This window comes from Dreissena polymorpha, chromosome 8, assembly GCF_020536995.1.
Source record: "Dreissena polymorpha isolate Duluth1 chromosome 8, UMN_Dpol_1.0, whole genome shotgun sequence".
Lineage (NCBI taxonomy): Eukaryota > Metazoa > Mollusca > Bivalvia > Myida > Dreissenidae > Dreissena > Dreissena polymorpha.
Genome location: NC_068362.1, coordinates 94911566 through 94931897, shown reverse-complemented (window position 1 = coordinate 94931897; position 20332 = coordinate 94911566). Strand labels below are relative to the sequence as shown.

The window sequence follows — 20332 nt, the reverse complement described above, 5'->3', positions numbered from 1 at the left end:
ATAATAAATAAAAATTGAAACAATATCAACACCTCTGGGCCATTCTTAGATATTTGTCAGTAATGTTTGATAAAACAACTGGTATAAATAAAGGTCAGTTTAGTTAGTGACGAATTTAACTTTTAATGTGAATGAAGAGTCAATATGTCCCCCTTAAGTGCATGAGCATGGACATGTTTAGAGAACAAATTACCTTCCACAAGCTAGCTGGAAAGACAATCTTATAGTGGTATTTGTCAACTATTTGACAAGTGCCAGATGTCATCAAACCCATTATTATAAATTGTTAGTCTTTGGTCACTGTGATTTAATTATTTCAATGATTTACATACACGTTTTGTAAAATTCATGTATTGCATTTATTTTTCAAGTAGTTTAACTAATTGCATCAAACAACAATTTCAGTGATAGTGAACATGATGATGAACGTGTATGTGTACTGTGCAAGAAGATTGATGGTCGTCCATTAGCAAAGCTTTCGCAGAAGGGATGTAACACTTTAATTGTTCACAGTAAAACAAAAGGTATGTATCAAACAGTGTTTCTTTCTATTATATTCACGGCCTTTTTCAAAACGAAAAAAGATGTTGAGAACTATTTCATGAAAATATGCATATATAAAAATTTTGATCAAATTATTCAATTTAATTAAGATATAAAAGTGGATATTGATGGTATTTTCATATAATGTCCATATTATCACATGTTGTTTCTTTTCAAAAAGCACCGCATGGCATTTTCATTATCTTTTAACCTTCTAATTTAGATGATGGGCTATAGATGTTAGACCTAAACAGCACGTGCACGAAGATTGTAGAAAAGAGTACTGTTATGATTACAACAGGAAGAGGAAACAAGAAGATGCCAACGACGAAACAGTAAGAAGCCCTAAAACAAGAAAGATAGCTGGAAGTAGATTTATTTACGAACATAATTGCGTATTATGTGGAACAAAAATAGAAAATCAAAATGAAAATAAACTTGGTGAAGAATGTGATATTGTACACAGAGTAGAAACATTCGACTTTCAAGCATCAATTAAGGCTCTGTGCAAAAAAAGAAATGATGATTGGGCAAGTGATATTCTTGGTAGAATCGAAGTCGTAAATGATCTTCCAGCTGCTGAAGCACGCTATCACCAAAGCTGTAACAGTAACTTTAGAACACTTAAGAACATTCCTGAAAAATACATTAACAATAGTGAAGTCAATAAGAAGGTTAGAGGCAGGCCATCTAATAATGCAAGTTCAGAGGCATTTTTAGATACCATGAAATACTTAGAAAGCCATGAAAATGAACAATTAAGTGTTGTCGAACTGGTGAATATTATGAGTGAAAAATGTGGTAATGTTTCTGTGAGTTGTTATCAATTGTATTAAATTGTTTTTACGTTTTCCTTCCATATTTTTTACCGAAATGCAGCTTAATATAAAAAATACTTGAGTGTTATGCATTTTCGCGTGTTTTTTCAAAACAGCATTCATCGATTGAAACTGTAAATAATCTTTAATGTAACAACATCTATTACACCAAACATCTATATCGAGCATGTTCTTAGGTCATAAGATGAAAATAAAGTGTGAAAACATATTTTTGGAATGTTCAAGGTTACCAGAGAATTCATCAAAAAATAAACTACGGAAGCGCATATGGGTCCAAAGTTCACGAAAATCGTAATATTTTTGTTAAAAAGTGGATTTCGATTTTACATATGTTTAGCGAAGAATGTTATATTTTAAAAGATTGTAATTGTTTATTCAGTTACTTATCCAACAACTTTTCATTTTATTTGAGGTTCAGCATTTAAATCTAGTCGATAGGACTTCGTTAGAAGATCTTAACATGTAGATATACATTAAAAGGTAAATACTTATTAGGTTATTTATGTAAAATAACAGTTTCGTTTTGTCCTGATATGCTAAAGGACCAGAGCGTTTTCAAGAATACTGGCTTTATAATCTTACACTAATTTTTGGGGCCTGTATAAATCTTACATACATGTCCGACATTTTGCATTGTACAAAATGTCATGTAATTTGAACAAAACCGATATACAAAATGTTGACCAATTGTTTTTTGTTTTATTTTAGCTAACCTAAGAAGGAGAGTAGTCCAAGAACAGAAACGCAGATATGAGGTATGCTTTACGTTTATGAAAATAATAAATAAAAATTGAAACAATATCAACACCTCTGGGCCATTCTTAGATATTTGTCAGTAATGTTTGATAAAACAACTGGTATAAATAAAGGTCAGTTTAGTTAGTGACGAATTTAACTTTTAATGTGAATGAAGAGTCAATATGTCCCCCTTAAGTGCATGAGCATGGACATGTTTAGAGAACAAATTACCTTCCACGAGCTAGCTGGAAAGACAATCTTATAGTGGTATTTGTCAACTATTTGACAAGTGCCAGATGTCATCAAACCCATTATTATAAATTGTTAGTCTTTGGTCACTGTGATTTAATTATTTCAATGATTTACATACACGTTTTGTAAAATTCATGTATTGAATTTATTTTTCAAGTTGTTTAACTAATTGCATCAAACAACAATTTCAGTGATAGTGAACATGATGATGAACGTGTATGTGTACTGTGCAAGAAGATTGATGGTCGTCCATTAGCAAAGCTTTCGCAGAAGGGATGTAACACTTTAATTGTTCACAGTAAAACAAAAGGTATGTCCCAAACAGTGTTTCTTTCTATTATATTCACGGCCTTTTTCAAAACGAAAAAAGATGTTGAGAACTATTTCATGAAAATATGCATATATAAAAATTTTGATCAAATTATTCAATTTAATTAAGATATAAAAGTGGATATTGATGGTATTTTCATATAATGTCCATATTATCACATGTTGTTTCTTTTCAAAAAGCACCGCATGGCATTTTCATTATCTTTTAACCTTCTAATTTAGATGATGGGCTAGATGTTAGACCTAAACAGCACGTGCACGAAGATTGTAGAAAAGAGTACTGTTATGATTACAACAGGAAGAGGAAACAAGAAGATGCCAACGACGAAACAGTAAGAAGCCCTAAAACAAGAAAGATAGCTGGAAGTAGATTTATTTACGAACATAATTGCGTATTATGTGGAACAAAAATAGAAAATCAAAATGAAAATAAACTTGGTGAAGAATGTGATATTGTACACAGAGTAGAAACATTCGACTTTCAAGCATCAATTAAGGCTCTGTGCAAAAAAAGAAATGATGATTGGGCAAGTGATATTCTTGGTAGAATCGAAGTCGTAAATGATCTTCCAGCTGCTGAAGCACGCTATCACCAAAGCTGTAACAGTAACTTTAGAACACTTAAGAACATTCCTGAAAAATACATTACCAATAGTGAAGTCAATAAGAAGGTTAGAGGCAGGCCATCTAATAATGCAAGTTCAGAGGCATTTTTAGATACCATGAAATACTTAGAAAGCCATGAAAATGAACAATTAAGTGTTATCGAACTGGTGAATATTATGAGTGAAAAATGTGGAAATGACTCGTACAGCTCTGTTTATATGAAAAAAAGAATATTGGAGTACTTTAGAGACAATATCATTATTGCTGAAATCAATGGCAGACACGATGTTGTTTCATTCAAAAGTGAAGCGCATGCCATCCTTCACTCTTTTTATAAAAGAAACAAAAGTGACGAATGTAAGACTGAAAAGGCAGCAATCATATCTACAGCTGCTAGATTTATCCTAAACGATATAAAAGCCATGGACAAAGGCAAAAATACTTATCCCCAAGCCCCAGAAATTACATCCTTAATTTCAAATTTAGATTATCTACCTGAGAGTCTGCAGTTATTTCTTCAAAAGGTCATTAAGAATAAACAGGGCAAAAAGAAAATAGCATCGATTGGACAATCCATAGTGCAAACAGCAACACCAATGAGTTTAATCTGTCCGCTACAGCTAGGGTTAGGGGTGATGGTACATCATATGTCTGGATCAAAGATGATGGTTGACTGTTTAAGCAACCTAGGTAAATTGAAAATCAAAGTATTTCTCTTTTCATATTGGCTGAAAGTAGCAGATTAATTTGAGAATAATTTCAGTACGACTTCATTTTAGGTAATGTTTTACTAAACGTATAAAACACATTATAGCCATTTTAGCTGTATTTTATAACTGATTTTACAACTGATTAAACAAATCAAGATTTGTAATATTCATTATTTAGTTATAATATAAAATGGTGCATAATCAGCTGCACTTACCTATTTGTATCATGATCGAGTACAAGTAATTTAATATTACATTAATCATTTTTGAGTTCGGCGACTTGCTGATGTAAAGGTATTTTATTTAGTTTTAACCATCTATTAGTCCAGACACATGAACAATGTAATTATATTATCTCTTTTTCTTTCAGGTTTCAGTGTGTCTTATCAGGAAGTAGGTGCATATGAAAAAAGTGCAGCAGTGACGCATGGTGTAAAGATAGAAGCTATGAGTAATGAATTTGTTCAGTTTGTAGCCAAAAATGTCGATCATAACATATGTACAATTGATGGTCTGCATACATTTCAAGGAATGGGTATCATAGCTACAGTAACACCAAATCTACAGAGTGCACAAGTGATACCACGCATCAATGTCTCAAATGATGAAGTCATTCAAACAGCAAAAATTAATATTAAATTTTACAAACAATAAAACTATTTCATGGAAGAATTGAAATTTAAACATCTGAGTGAAGTCTCTGGTGATAAGGAATTTGAGGAGCTTGAATTTATATTGAAAGTGGCAAGACCATTGAAAATAGAGTTGGCAGGCTGGTCTGGTACAATGCAGATGATACAACAAGGAAATCACCACGGTCAGTCCACAGTGTTATTTATGCCGATGATTGACATGAGCTCAAGTGACCTTTCTTGCATTTTTTCGACTTTACACTTTGTAGCCAAACAATCACGAAATCATGGTACTTCAGCAGTACTAACATTTGACCAACCCCTATATTGGAAAGCTTTCAATATGATCAAGAATGAATCGGAGGCAAGTGAAATTAAATCCATTGTGTTGAGACTAGGTGGATTTCACTCGGAGATGAGTTTTTTGGGATGTATAGGGCGTCTGATGGAAAATTCTGGTCTGAAGGATCTTCTGTCAACTGTCTATGCGGAAAATACAGTTGGACATATGTTGGATGGAAAAGCTGTGAATCGCGCTGTTAGGGGTCACTTCTTGGTAGATGATGCGCTAAATACACTTCTGTTAGAAAAGCTTGTCAGTACTGAAGACACTTCTGTGGATACGTATAAAATTGAACCTTTCAGTGAATCAGAAGTGGCAAAGGCTAATGAAATAATAAATGAACTAAAAGTTGAAAAGTGTGTACCAAACTCATTAACGGACATTAAAGTGAAAACTATGATTGCACGATTTGATAATCTGAAGACATATTTGTCTAAATTTAGAACAGCTAGGCTCTGGATATTCACTTACATGGATATGATTGACAATTTGAAATCATTTATTATAGCGGAACGTACAGGAAATTGGAGTCTTCATCTAAAATCACTGCAAAAGATGCTTCCATATTTCGCAGCGGCAGGTCATAATAACTACTTGAAAACTGCATATGTTTATATCCAGGAAATGCTAGACCTTCCAAATAGGAAACCAGATGTATATCAAGCATTCTGCTCAGGTTTGCACGTTGTACGCAGGACTGATCGGTATTGGGGAGGTCTGTCCACAGATTTAATTATTGAGCAGGTCTTGATGAGAAGTTTGAAATCAGCTGGGGGTTTGACCAGGGGGAGGGGTATGACAGAATCACAAAGAGCCCAGTGGTTATTGTCTGCTCCTGCTATGGCCGAAGTAAATCATAATATGCAAGAGTTCACAGGTGTAGCAACGGAGTCGGAATCTAGTAACCAACACAAGGAAACTTCAAAAGCTAGAATTGAAAGGGACTCTAAAGACCGTCAATGTTTTCTGGATTTTCTGAGGCAACGGAACCCATTTACAGAGGAAATAACCTTGAGAAATATCGAAACGGGTGTGACTGGAAATGATTTAGAAACTGTCGACATAGCAAAAGATATTGGTGCCAAAGTCATCAAAAAAATGGAAGACCAAAGTGTAACAAGTGTTAGTTTTAAGCGCAAAGATGAAGCACTAACTTTAGCAAATCGGACTATTACTAAAGCTGAGAACATTGAATGTATTGATGTAGATCCCCAAGTACTATTTCAAAGACTCATTATTGTATCTAATTCAGCTTTAGACAACCCTGAGGAAATGTTTAAATATGAACTTAGTGGTAGACCTTCATCTCTCTTTGACAGTGGAGGGCTTCTTCTGGAGGCCGAGAAGCCAAATCTAGCCCATGCAATATGGGAATTAGGAAGCTGCGGTGCTCAAGGGGACCTAGGTACAAATATCAAGTACGTCCTAGATGGAGGATCATTGATTCAAAGGATTCCGTGGAAATATAGGGCGTCTTTTGACGATATATGTGAAACTTATGCAGATTTTGTTGACAATCATTACGGAAAAGCCCATGTTGTGTTTGATGGCTACTCAAAAGGTCCTTCGACAAAAGATGAAACACACTTACGTAGGTCGAAAGGAATTGAAGGTGTTGAGAATAAATTCAATGGCGAAACACCATTTACAACTAAGAAAGACTCATTTTTGATCAACACAAAAAATAAACAACGGTTCATAGATTTACTATCAAATCATTTGGAAGCACGTGATATAACAGTCAAAAAAGCAATAAGTGATGCTGTTGTTCTCATCGCTAAAACCGCTTCTGAAGTATCCCTTGATGCCACAACTGTTGTTATAGGAGAAGACACAGACTTGTTAGTTCTTTTGATTCACCAGCCGAGCTCAGACAACAAAATATATTTTACATCTGACAAGAATTTAAATCAGAAGAAAATATGGGATATTAACGAAACTAGATCAGTTTTGACAAATGAAACATGTGATCAATTATTGTTTTTACATGCATTAACTGGCTGTGACACAACTTCAAGGGTATTTGGTATAGGCAAAGGCACAGTTCTGAAAAACCTTGCATCATACAATCGTTTTCAAGATCAAAGTGCTGTATTCATGAAGGAAGACGCGACACACGAGGAAGTTGCAAAGGCTGGTGAGAAAGCTTTGATAAGCATCTATAAAGGCAAAAATACAGACACGTTGGATAATCTTAGATATCAAAAATTCATTACAAAATCGGCAAAAAGTAAAAACATTGTTCAAGTTAGAACTTTACCCCCAACGTCTGCTGCTGCTAAGTACCACTTTTATAGAGTATACCATCAAATCCAAGCATGGATTGGTAATAACATTGATCCTCTCCAATGGGGATGGACTCAAAGTGGACACAGACTTGTACCTCTCAAAACAGATCTGTCAGCTGCACCAGAAAGATTTTTGAATATTATAAAGTGCAACTGTAAAAACTGTGATACTAAACGGTGCTCTTGTAGAAAACACGGACTGGTTTGTTCACCAGCGTGTGGTGGTTGTCGTGGCACAGGATGCTCAAATAGTCCTCTCCTTGACGATGAAAGTGATGACACTGAAACAACAAACTAAACTACACATGTCGTTTGCGTTAAGACTGTGGTATCAAGCAGTACAATGTATGCAACATTGTTTTGTTTACAGTGTTTGATTTTGAAATTTGTAAATTTGGTAACGTACAAAAATCGTAACGTAAATTACATTTAAACATTTTCCTCACAACTCGTGTTTAAGATTCTATTAGCGTTTACACTACTTGTTTATTTGAATTTATGATAACTTAATGAAATCCGTATCTGTATTTAATCATTTTTGTGTAAGAATTTATAATATAAGCTCATATGTATATGAAGTAACGAAGACTTCACCGACTTTGAAAACGTCTTTACTTCATGAATAAGATTATTAGTGTAATTTATTGTTGTATATTATTTTTGTAATTACTTCATATGTAAAAAAATTAAATAGTTTGTAACGGTAGCTCTATGCATATTTTTTATATCGATTTATGCGTGGGTGGGGTAATGCTATAATGCAGATCAGAGTGTAAATAGGTAATAATAAATGACAAAAAAGAATAAAACAAATTTTAAAATTTATTCATACATTTATTAAACACAGATTGACACCAAAATAACTACAAGTTTACAGCAAACAAAGTCAAGAGAGCGACACATATTGAAAATACAGAGATTTTATTAAGAAATTTATCAAAGAGCAGGTGCTCGTAAACTATCTGCCATAAATCAAGTTTCCGATGAGATATTTTTTTAGGGTTTTTCAACGACACCTATACATATATACTGATTACAAAAAACTAAAAAAACCTTGTGTTGCAATTTTTTTGACGTCGAGGTACATATACTCATAACTTAAGGGGCTTAATGCCCCCTATTGCGCCGCTTTGAAAATCAGCGCCCTCACACTTCTTTGGGGGAAGGGGTCCGCAGCCCTTAGGAGGGGGAATTTTCGCGGTTTTTTCCTTTTTGGGGGATTTTTTTACTTACTCTCTCATTATTACATTTGTACATGTTTGCACTAAATTCATTGCATTTTTCATAATTTAGTATGTTTGAAAAGATTAAATTGAAATAGAATTGAGATATAATAATCATGAGATGAGACACATCTTTCTTTTAAAAAAAAAAAATAAAAATTTTTTTTTAGGGGGAATTTTCCCCCCCAAAAGGGGACAAAAGTATACTTTTCAGGTGGGGGACTGCCGCCGAAATTCGGCAGCAGATTTGATAGATTGAGGGCCCTGAAATTTTTTTTTTTTTTTTTTACCTTTGACCTTGAAGGATGACTTTGACCTTGAACTTCCACCACTAAAAATGTGCAGCTTTATGAGAAGGCCGCTATGAAATATTATTTTTTTGACCTTTGACCTTGAAGGATGACCTTGACCTTGAAGGATGACCTTGACCTTGAACTTCCACCACTCAAAATGTGCAGCTTCATGATAACGCCGCTTTGAAATTATTATTTTTTTGACCTTTGACCTTGAAGGATGACCTTGACCTTGAAGAATGACCTTTACCTTGAACTTCCACCACTCAAAATGTGCAGCTTCATGAAAACGCCGCTTTGAATTTTTATACAATTTTTTGACCTTTGACCTTGAAGGATGACCTTGACCTTGAACTTCCACCACTCAAAATGTGCAGCTTCATGAGAACGCTGCTTTGAATTTATTTTATTATTTTTTTTACCTTGAAGGATGACCTTGACCTTGAACTTCCACCACTCAAAATGTGCAGCTTCATGAAAACGCCGCTTTGAATTTTTATACAATTTTTTGACACTTTGACCTTAAAGGATGACCTTGACCTTGAACTACCACCACTCAAAATGTGCAGCTTCATGAGAACGACGCTTTGAAATGTTTGTTGTTTTTTTTTTACCTTGAAGGATGACCTTGACCTTGAACTTCCACCACTCAAAATGTGCAGCTTCATGATAACGCCGCTTTGATTTTTTTTTTTTTACCTTTGACCTTGAAGGATGACCTTGACCTTGAAGGATAACTTTGACCTTGAACCTACACTACTCAAAATGTGTAGCTTCATGATAACGCCGCTTTGAATTATTTTTTTTGACCTTTGACCTTGAAGGATGACCTTGACCTTGAAAAATTACCTTGACCTTGAACTTCCACCACTCAAAATGTGCAGCTTCATGATAATGCCGCTTTGAAATTTTTTATTTGTTTTTTGACCTTTGACCTTGAAGGATGACCTTGACCTTGAACTTCCACCACTCAAAATGTGCAGCTTCATGATAATGCCGCTTTGAAATTTTTTATTTGTTTTTTGACCTTTGACCTTGAAGGATGACCTTGACCTTGAAGGATGACCTTGAACTTCCACCACTCAAAATGTGCAGCTTCATGAGAACGCCGCTTTAAATTTTATTTTATTTTTTTGACCTTGGAAGGATGACCTTGAAGGATGACCTTGCCCTTGAACTTCCACCACTCAAAATGTGCAGCTTCATGAGATACACATGCATGCCAAATATCAAGTTGCTATCTTCAATATTAAATTACATGAGCAATTTTGACCCATATATTTGACCTAGAAGGATGACCTTGACCTTGACCTTTCACCACTCAAAATGTGCAGCTCCATGAGATACACATGCATGCCAAATATCAAGTTGCTATCTTCAATATTGCAAAAGTATTCATAAAATAAGCGATTTGGGCCACATATATTTGACCTCTGACCTTGACCTTTCACCACTCAAAATGTGCAACTCCATAAGTTACACATGCATGCCAAATATCAAGTTGCTATCTTCAATATTGCAAAAGTATTCATAAAATAAGCGATTTGGGCCACATTTATTTCACCACTGACCTTGAAGGATGACCTTGACCTTGACATTTCACCACTCAAAATGTGCAGCTCCATGAGATACACATGCATGCCAAATATCAAGTTGCTATCTTCAATATTGCAAAAGTTATCATAAAATGAGCAATTTTGGCCACATATATTTGACCTCTGACCTTGAAGGATGACCTTGACCTTTTGCCACTCAAAATGTGCAGCTCCATGAGATAGACATGCATGCCAAATATCAAGTTGCTATATTCAATATAGCAAAAGTTATTGCAAAATGTTAAAGTTGGCGCAAACAGACAGACAGACAGACCAACCAACCAACAGACAGGGCAAAAACAATATATAGTGGGGGACATAAAAAGTTATGGCCAATGTTTAAGTTTTCAGACGGACAGACGCCATATATTTGACATTTGACCTTGAAGGATGACCTTCACCTTCACCTTTCACCACTCAAAATGTTCAGCTCCATGAGAATCACGTGCATGCCAAATATCAAGTTGCTATCTTCAATATTGAAAAATTTATGGCCAATGTTAAAGTTTTCGGACGGACAGACACCATAAATTTGACATTTGACCTTGAAGGATGGCCTTGACCTTGACCTTTCACCACTCAAAATGTGCAGCTCCATGAGATACACATGCATGCCAAATATCAAGTGGCTATCTTAAAAAGTGAAAAAATTATGGCCAATGTTAAAGTTTTTTTCGGACGGACAGACAGACTGACTGACACTGACGGACAGTTCAACTGCTATATGCCACCCTACCGGGGGGGCATAACAATTATTTTTTTGGGGTGGAGGTGGGGGGTTTAGTGTGAGGGTGGGGTGGTCATTTATTAGATGATCTTCAATTTTAAAAAAATAATGGGGGGGGGGGGGGGCTTTGGGGATGGTTTGGACGGAGTCAATTGTGGTATCGAATCTAATCATAAATAAAGAATTTATGGCAATTTTAGCAAAATTTAATAATTTGACCTTGAGAGTCAAGGTCATTCAAAGGTCAAGGTAAAATTCAACTTGCCAGGTACCCTCATGATAGCATGAAAGTATTTAAAGTTTAAAAGCAATAGCCTTGATACTTTAGAAGTAAAGTGGATCTGATCTAAACACAAAATGTAACCATATATTCAAAGTCACTAAGTCAAAAAAGGGCCATAATTCCGTAAAAATGATAACCAGAGTTATGCAACTTGTCCTTTACTGTCCCCTTATGATAGTTTGCGAGTGTTCCAAGTATGAAAGCAATATCTATGATACTTTAGGGGTAAAGTGGACCAAAACACAAAACTTAACCAAATTTTCAAGTATAAAGGGCCCATAATTCCGTCAAAATGCCAGTCAGAGTTACATAACTTTGCCTGCACAGTCCCCTTACGATAGTTAGTAAGTGTTGCAAGCATGAAAGCAATGGCTTTGATACTTTAGGAAAAAAGTGGACCTAAACACAAAACTTAACGAAAATTATCAATTTTCTAAGTATAAAAAGGGCACATAATTCTGTCAAAATGCCAGTCAGATTTACATAACTTTGCCTGCAAAGTCCCCTTACGATAGTTAGTAAGTGTTGCAAGTATGAAAGCAATGGCTTTGATACTTTATGAAAAAAGTGGACCTAAACACAAAACTTAACCAAATTTTCAATTTTCTAAGTATGAAAAGGGCACATAATTCTGTCAAAATGCCAGTCAGAGTTACATAACTTTGCCTGCACAGTCCCCTTACGATAGTAAGTGTTGCAAGTATGAAAGCAATGGCTTGATACTTTAGTAAAAACAGTGGACCTAAACACAAAACTTAACCAAATTTTCAATTTTCTAAGTATAAAAAGGGCACATAATTCTGTCAAAATGCCAGTCAGAGTTACATTACTTTGCCTGCACAGTCCCCTTATGATAGTTAGTAAGTGTTGCAAGTATGAAAGCAATAGCTTTTATACTTAAGGAATAAAATGGACCTAAACACAAAACTTAACGAAAATTATCAATTTTCTAAGTATAAAAAGGGCTCATAATTCTGTCAAAATGCAAGCCAGAATTTTCTAACTTTGCCTGCCCAGTCCCCTCATGATAGTAAGTAAGTGTACCAAGTTTGAATGCAATAGCATTGATACTTTATGAGAAAAGTGTACCTAAACGCAAAACTTAACCGGACGCTGACGCCGACGCCAAGGTGATGACAATAGCTCATAATTTTTTTTCAAAAAATAGATGAGCTAATAAACGAAAGCTTGTCAGAATTTTTGTTTAGAGGTCACAGTGACCTTGACCTTTGACCTAGTGACCCAAAAATGGGTGTGACATGTAGAACTCATCGAAAGGGGGCATAAAAAACGTCAACTGTTACCCAGGTCACTGATGATGATGCTGTTTTCTGCGAGTGCCATGAACCTGCACTTGGAGTTGACATGTGCCCTGCTCTGATGCGCCAGGGGCTGGAAGGTGAAGCGCCACACACACTTGCCGTCCTGTGAGATGTGAACCAGGCTTGGATTCTTTGGAGATGTCTCAAGGACTATCAGACGACCATTATCAGCTAGGGCTAAGCCTGGAATAGATATTGTTAGAATAGTCAGATATGAAGTTGCTTCTCATCATTTCTAGTGAATTGTAAAAGGAAGGCCCTCTTATGACCAGTTGATGAAAAATACCTAGTTACTATATATATAAATACATTTAAACTTATTTTTTTTATCTTGTAAGGTATTTGTTTGCCAAATATATATTTGAAAGTAAACACTTATCTTTGCTTTTTTAAGGCTCAGATATTCTAACCAGTGATAACATAAGAAAAAGGCCTGGGGACCGTTTCAATAAACATCGTAGTACACATTTACCATACGATACATTTTTCGAAGATACATAATTGCAAAAGTCCATATCATATGATTATAAATTTTCAGTACTTAATTAATTACATTGGCATCCCAAGCGCTGTATATATTTGACGAGCATGGCGAGCTAGTTTGTCTACTAATTAAGATTACAAAATTCTCTTGTAAGTTAAAATTGTTGTATGATCGTTTATGAAACGGCCCCCTAATCTGGTATTTCTGAATATTTTTTTCTGAAAGTAATGTAGGCAAATTTTTCTTATTCATGAAATGTGCAAATATTTACCTGTCACTAACTTTACAACCAATTAAGTAATTGTATGACATCCAAGAAAATATTCGAATACCAAAAGGTTTCTTCAACAAGTCTTCAGCGATGTTCCTTTGAAATACTCCATTAGCAGAGAAGATGCGTATACACACATCATCTTTAACAAAGATTTCATCGTTGTCATTAACAACCACCGCCGAGGGCCGCCTCATTCCAGGACACAGCTGCCAATAAAGAAAAAGCATGGATACAAGGACAATAATTAATAGTGCAACTTAGCTCAAAATAATTTGTATTATCCTTTTTATGAAACTATTTAAAATTGAGCAAGCATTTGTTGCACACAAATCAGTGGTAAACTGGTTCAATTTACAATAACAATTTTGTACTTTCATTTGGATAATGCACTTCATGTATTTCTAAATCGCAAATGCAGTGGTATATAAGATCTTAACTGTGGTATATATCCAGCCTGGCAAATTGCTTATAAATACCGGATGATGGTAGATAATGTAAACAATTCTTATATTTATTTTGTTTCACATATACGCAGGTGCGTGGTATCAAGATTGTTGTCTTCTTTAATTCATCAATAGTCTGAGCATAATTAAACATGGTAGAATAAGCTTTAAATTTTGCTTAATAACAGAACAAGAGGGCCTAAAAGGCCCAAAGTCACTCACCTGAGATACAAAGGAACTGACCTGCTCAGTGCAGCCCCAAGATATCATTAGAACAAATGTTCTGACCAAGTTTCATGAAAAGTGAACTGTAAATGTAACTTTTAGAGTGCAAACAATTTTTTACTATAGCCATATTTGGATAAATTCCCCAACCCCTTGTGGCTTTTTTAAAACAGACCAGAACTATTTTTGAAATGATCCAAGATATAATTAAAACAAATGTTCTTACCAAATGTTATAAAGATGGGACATTAAATGTAACAACAAGTGTTAACAAGTTTTTACTGTAGCCATGAAAGGAAAATGCCCGTCCCCTGCAGCCATGTTTTTCAACCAACAGGAACAATTTACGAACTTGTACAAGATATCATTGGGACAAATCATCTGACCAATTTTCATTAAGATCAGACAATTGTGGCCTCTAGAGTGTTCACAAGCTTTTAATATAGTAATATACAGCCATATAAGGAAAAATGCCCCGCCACATTGAGGCCATGTTTTTCAAGCAACAGAAACCATTTTTGGACTCGATCAAGATATCATTAGAATAAATGTTCTGATCGAGTTTCATGAAGATTGGACAATAATGTGACTTAAAGAGTGTTAACAAGTTATTACTATAGCAATATAAGGAAATATGCCCCGCCCCCTGGCGGCAATGTTTTTCAACCAACCAAAACCATTTTTGAACTCTTCCAAGCTATCATTGGGACAAATCTTGAGACAAAGTTTCATGAAGATAAGACAATTAATGTGGCCTCTAGAGTGTTAACAAGGTTTTACTATAGACATATAAATAGCCATATAAGAAAAAATGCCTCGCCCCCTGGTGGCCATGTTTTTCAACAGACCAGAACCATTTTCGAACTTATCCAAGATGTCTTAGGGACAGATTTTTTGACCAAGTTTCATGAAGGTTGGACCATAAATTTGGCCTCTTAGGTGTAAACAAGGTTTTACTAAAGCCATATAAGGAAAAATGCCTCGCCTGATGGCAGCCATGTTTTTTAACCAACCGGAACCATTTTCAAACTCGTCCACAATATCATTGGGACAAATCTTTTAACCAAGTTTCATGAAGATTGGACAATAAATGTGGTCTCTACAGAGTGTTAACAAGGCCATATACAGTGGAAACCCTCTAAACCGGATCCTCTATACCTGACAAATTGTCTGGTCCTATTTTTTCGCTATAAAACCTTGCGTAAAATATCTCCTGAAGACAGGAATCCCCTTAATTCCGAATACCGGTTATTTTTTGGATAAAAATTGGGTCATTCCATTCGTAATTGTACCTCTCTAAACCGGTCAGGAACGGCTTATTGCACCTCAGACCTAGAGTAAAAAACTTGTGAATAGCGGATTAAAGACGCGTGAAATGAATAAAGGTGGTTGAAAATTTTGCAAACTGTAAAAATCACAAAACAATTTAAAGAGACTTGGCCTGTGATGTACATATCGATCAATAGAAGTGATAATACTAATGATGATTATAATTACTGATAACAAACATAGGGTTCTTTAGTGTGTTTTGTTTTTGATGTAGGAAGCCGTGCTAAATTTTAATAAGCTTAATGCTAATTAATTTTGAATTGTTTATTACAATTGCTAATTTAGTGTAATATTAAATGGTGATTCCCAGAGTTCTTGAAGCAGTTGCATTTAGATATTCATTTAGATTTTCAATTTGGCAATTAAGATAACTAAGACAAAAAATGTCTGAGCCTCCTTCTAAGCAAGGCACATGATATTGTCTCTAGAAGACAAAATCAACAAGAGTCAGAGATGTTGCCTTAACCTACATTCAAGATGCTGTCAGAGATATATGGGGTAGGATAGTCGACGATTGGGTATATCGTGCTAAAAAAGTCTGTGTACATGTATCATTGGGAAACAAGAGATGTGTTTGTCAGAAACACAATGCCCCCTATTGCGAGAGATACAAATACAGTACAGCTCGTGCGGATTTTTCAAAATCCGCGCTGCCACCGCCCACAAACCGGCTCAAGGGCGGACAATGGCGGCGACATTGTTTCTTGTGTGCGGTGCTTTCTCGGCGGTTTCTCTCGTCCTAAAAAAAACGCCGCAGATACAATCACAGTTAGAAGTCACTGCGGAACGCCATGGACTTATCGCGGACCACGGTGGATGCATGGCGGATCACGGTGGAGGTTGGTTATAAGAAAATTTCATTAGAGAAAAGGTTATGAAAAGATATAACATACATGAATACCTTTGGATTGTTCGTGGTGAATAAATAAATTCCATTAATTATAAATTTCTCCATGATATACAATTGTTTTGTTCTGTTTCCAAATAACGGAGAAGACAAATTTAAAGTATTTATAGCCTGGTGACGTAGATTCCTGAAGATTATCGTAATTAAATGTTCATATTTCTGTGAAAAATAATAAACATGAGGAAACATATTTGAATACACAATTAAATGCCCTCAAATAAAATAAGATAACTCATGTAGAATAATCTTTGTGTGCGTAACGTTTTACGCCATCTCAAGTCCCTAACACATTAGCACATAATCTTTTAACCAATCAATCAATTTAAAACACCTGTATGGTCATTACAAAAGTAGAATTATTGACATTTATTTCAGTTTGTGTGAGTGTCATCGGTTTGTACTTTCCGCAATTATGTTGTGTTTCACGGGCGATCAAAGAAATTAGTATTTTTACGAGTTGCAAAGACACGAGTGAACATATATTTTTTCTATGATTACCCTTGAAATAAAATAACACAGTTTACAGTTTACAAATCTGAACACTGATAATAATTTAATCCATTTAATATTAGCCAATATGGTGGGAATCAGAATGATCGCTATGTCATTTCAAAATTTTATCCCGGCTAATCAGGTGTTAAATTAGCCCGTGGCAATGTGTGTTACTAAGATAAGACATTCTCCAAATGGTTACTTACATGATAGTTGTAACAACAGAGACCCTTCACCACAGGCGGTAAACAATATCAAGATCATGAAACGTAAAAGTATGCTTTATTAAAGTGTTCATATAGGTGTAAATTAAGCTAAAATAAGATGGAATTGGGGCGCATTTTTGTAGTGGTATTAAAAATGTTAGTAAAGATATTATATAATTCGTCTTAATGAGTTACTAATAGGAAATTTCGCACATGTTACCAATATCAGTTTTTTTAATTGAATGTGTGTTACATGTATAATAAAATAATAATAATAATAATGGTAATGATAATAATAATAATATTATTATTAATACTATTATTATAATATTAATAATAACAAGCGCTATGATATCTATATATTCGAAAGATAAATACATGTTTGTATATTTAAAATCTAGGACGAATGCCTGCTGAGTTTTTTGCCGAAGTAAATTATGTCCGCAATGGCCTGACACGACGATCATCGGGGACCCGTAAAACTCTGACGTCCGCGGCCATTCCTGACAAAAACGCATTCGCGGTGACACCACGGAAAATGAATACCGACTAAGAGCTGTACTGTACATGCCAAATATCAAGTTGCGATCTTCAATATTGCAAAAGTTATGACCAAGGTTAAAGTTTGGACGCCGCTTTGAAGCCATATATTTGACCTTTGACCTTGAAGGATGACCTTTACCTTTCACCACTCAAAATGTGCAGCTCCACGAGATACACATGCATGCCAAATATCAAGTTGATATCTTCAATATTGCAAAATTTATTCATTATTGCAAAACTTAAACCAAGGTTTAAGTTTGGAGACAGAAGGTCAAAAACAATACATCCCTGATCATTCGATCCGGGGGCATAAAAAAATGTTCAATCAACAAAAGTCGGTTGTAACAATGAGATTAAATTTGAAAAGATCAACAAACTTGTACGGAACTGGTTCTGTATTGTAAGGTCTATGTCATTTTAGATCTCTGGTCAGATCATACAGGAAATGGTACTAAGTTTTGCTTAGTATGTGTTTTTCCGCATTATGCTATGTAATTGACCTTCTGAAAGTAAAATAGTCGATTTCCCCTCTAAACCGGAATCCTCTCTAAACCAGAATATCCTCTCGGTCCCGGTGGTGTCTTGTTTAGAGGGAATCCACTGTATAGCCATATAAGGAAAAATGCCCCGCCCCCTGGTGGCCATGTTTTTCACCCGACTGGAACCATTATTTAACTTGTACAAGATATCATTGGGACAAATCTTCTGACCAAGTTTCATGATGATCGGACAATAAATGTGGCCTCTAGAGTGTTAACAAGGTTTTACTATAGCCATATTTAGCCATATTAGGAAAAATGCACTGCCATTGGGGACATGTTTTTCAAGTAACTGTGACCATTTTCAAACAATCATTGAGACAAATCTCCTGACCAAATTTCATGACGATCCGACAATAAAAGTTGCCTCTAGAGTGTTAACAAGGCAAATGTTGATGCCCCATGCCCCACGACGGACAAAAGGCGATCACAAAATCTCACTTTGTGCTCAGGTGAGCTAAAAATGCACACACTTTTAAAGACCTGATCATGTATACACATATAACAATGGTCGCAAACACGCATTATTATACCAACTCACTATTCTGAATAAGGACCACATTTCAAAGCCTAAAACATAAATTAAAACACACCTCGCTTATCAGATCCACATTCTAAGACATCATGAATGACAGGCATTATGACATATGCTTCTAATTTATTCAAATTGTCACTTATTGACAGGTAGGGGGTACTCTAATTAAATATCATAGAAATTAACATTGATCAAGGGTTTAGCTAATCCCTGATTTCATTATATGTATTATTTATTTTTCAATTATAATAAGCATTAATTTAACAATAAGACCAGAATTTTTTCATAAAATGATTTTCTGATATATTTTGTTAAAAGGATTGGGTAGGAGGACAGAAAAAAAAAGAAAAAAAAAGATGGATGACCAAATATGCTCTCATTTTAAAAATGTGATGGTATGAAGTTCTTTCTTCTAAGCAACCACAGTGATTATTTTCAAACATGTTGATGTACAAAATGATCATAATCAGACTGTAAGTCTTGACGTGCAATTTTTAAATTAGTTTGAATTTTAAAAATATCTTAACTGGTTCAAAAGTTATGCAATTTTTTCACTTGTCCATATAAATAAACTTGTTGGTGATTTTTTTGCTGAGCATTTTGGTCATAGTACCTGTGTGTTTCGCGGACTTTGTGCGTGGAACAAAATAACTTTTTTTCATTTTGCTATCATTTGAATTTATATTTTTGTTTTAATTGTCTGATTTGGTTGAAACTTGCCATCTATGTGTGTTTTTTTTCACAAGGAATCCATATTTTTCATTAAAAATATTTTATCTCAACAACCAACAAATAAGCTATTGAGGTTTAAAAGAAACATTTAATAGTTTATCGTCCAGTAAAAATCAATATCGCAGACAAATACAAACAGCATAATAAAACACTTATCAGGGGTTTCACTGGCCCAAAAAAATTGTCGCCACTTTATTGCGGTGTGAAAACCGCCCGTTATTCCAACTTTATTAATAAGGACAATCATTTAAGGAACATCTACTACATTAATGAATAATGACATGGACTATATTTTTATTACTTTGAGAAGTATGTTAATACATAAATAACAATAAGTACCTTCATAAGTCTTAATAAGCTTTATTTTTATATAAATAACATTTTTTCCAATTGATAAACCAGACAACCAACATAATATAATAACATAAATAATAAGGTAACAGTATACTGCATAAATGTTTCAGAATTATTTATTAAAACCTACAATCACACAAATATACATCATCTGAAAGGAAAAATAAATCAAACATCAGAAAATAAAGCATCTCAATTTGGACATGATATACATCAACTTCTGTTTATTATCACATTTCACAAATTCTACAACAACACATATTGTTAAAAGGTTTTCTGTTAGCTGTGGTGGTTGATTTCCAGGTTCAATTAAATGAATATTTTTCACATCTATTTCTTGAGAGAAAGGCCCAGGATCATCACCACCATCCCTTCTTGTTGTCTGAAATAACACAAAACATATTTTTACAAACTATATACAAAAAATCAACACATAAATATCACTATCTTCATGTCCGAATTTTAACATATCCGAAATATAGTACATGAGTGAAAGACGTACTTTTTATTTCAGAAATAGTTGGTATCTTAATTAAAATATATAG

The 20332-nt window shown here is 34.6% G+C and overlaps 1 protein-coding gene across 3 annotated transcripts in view; it reads right to left on the bottom strand.

The window, feature by feature from the left end:
• The window catches only part of LOC127841915 (uncharacterized), a 140360-nt gene that overhangs the window by 15045 nt on the left and 104983 nt on the right, over positions 1 to 20332 (bottom strand). For all 3 annotated transcript variants that reach the window (XM_052371044.1, XM_052371046.1, XM_052371043.1), the window contains exons 9-10: positions 13541 to 13688; positions 12707 to 12907 (exon numbers count right to left, since the gene is read on the bottom strand). In XM_052371044.1, the coding sequence (XP_052227004.1) occupies positions 12707 to 12907; positions 13541 to 13688 (349 nt within the window). The remainder of the gene's footprint in view (positions 1 to 12706; positions 12908 to 13540; positions 13689 to 20332) is intronic.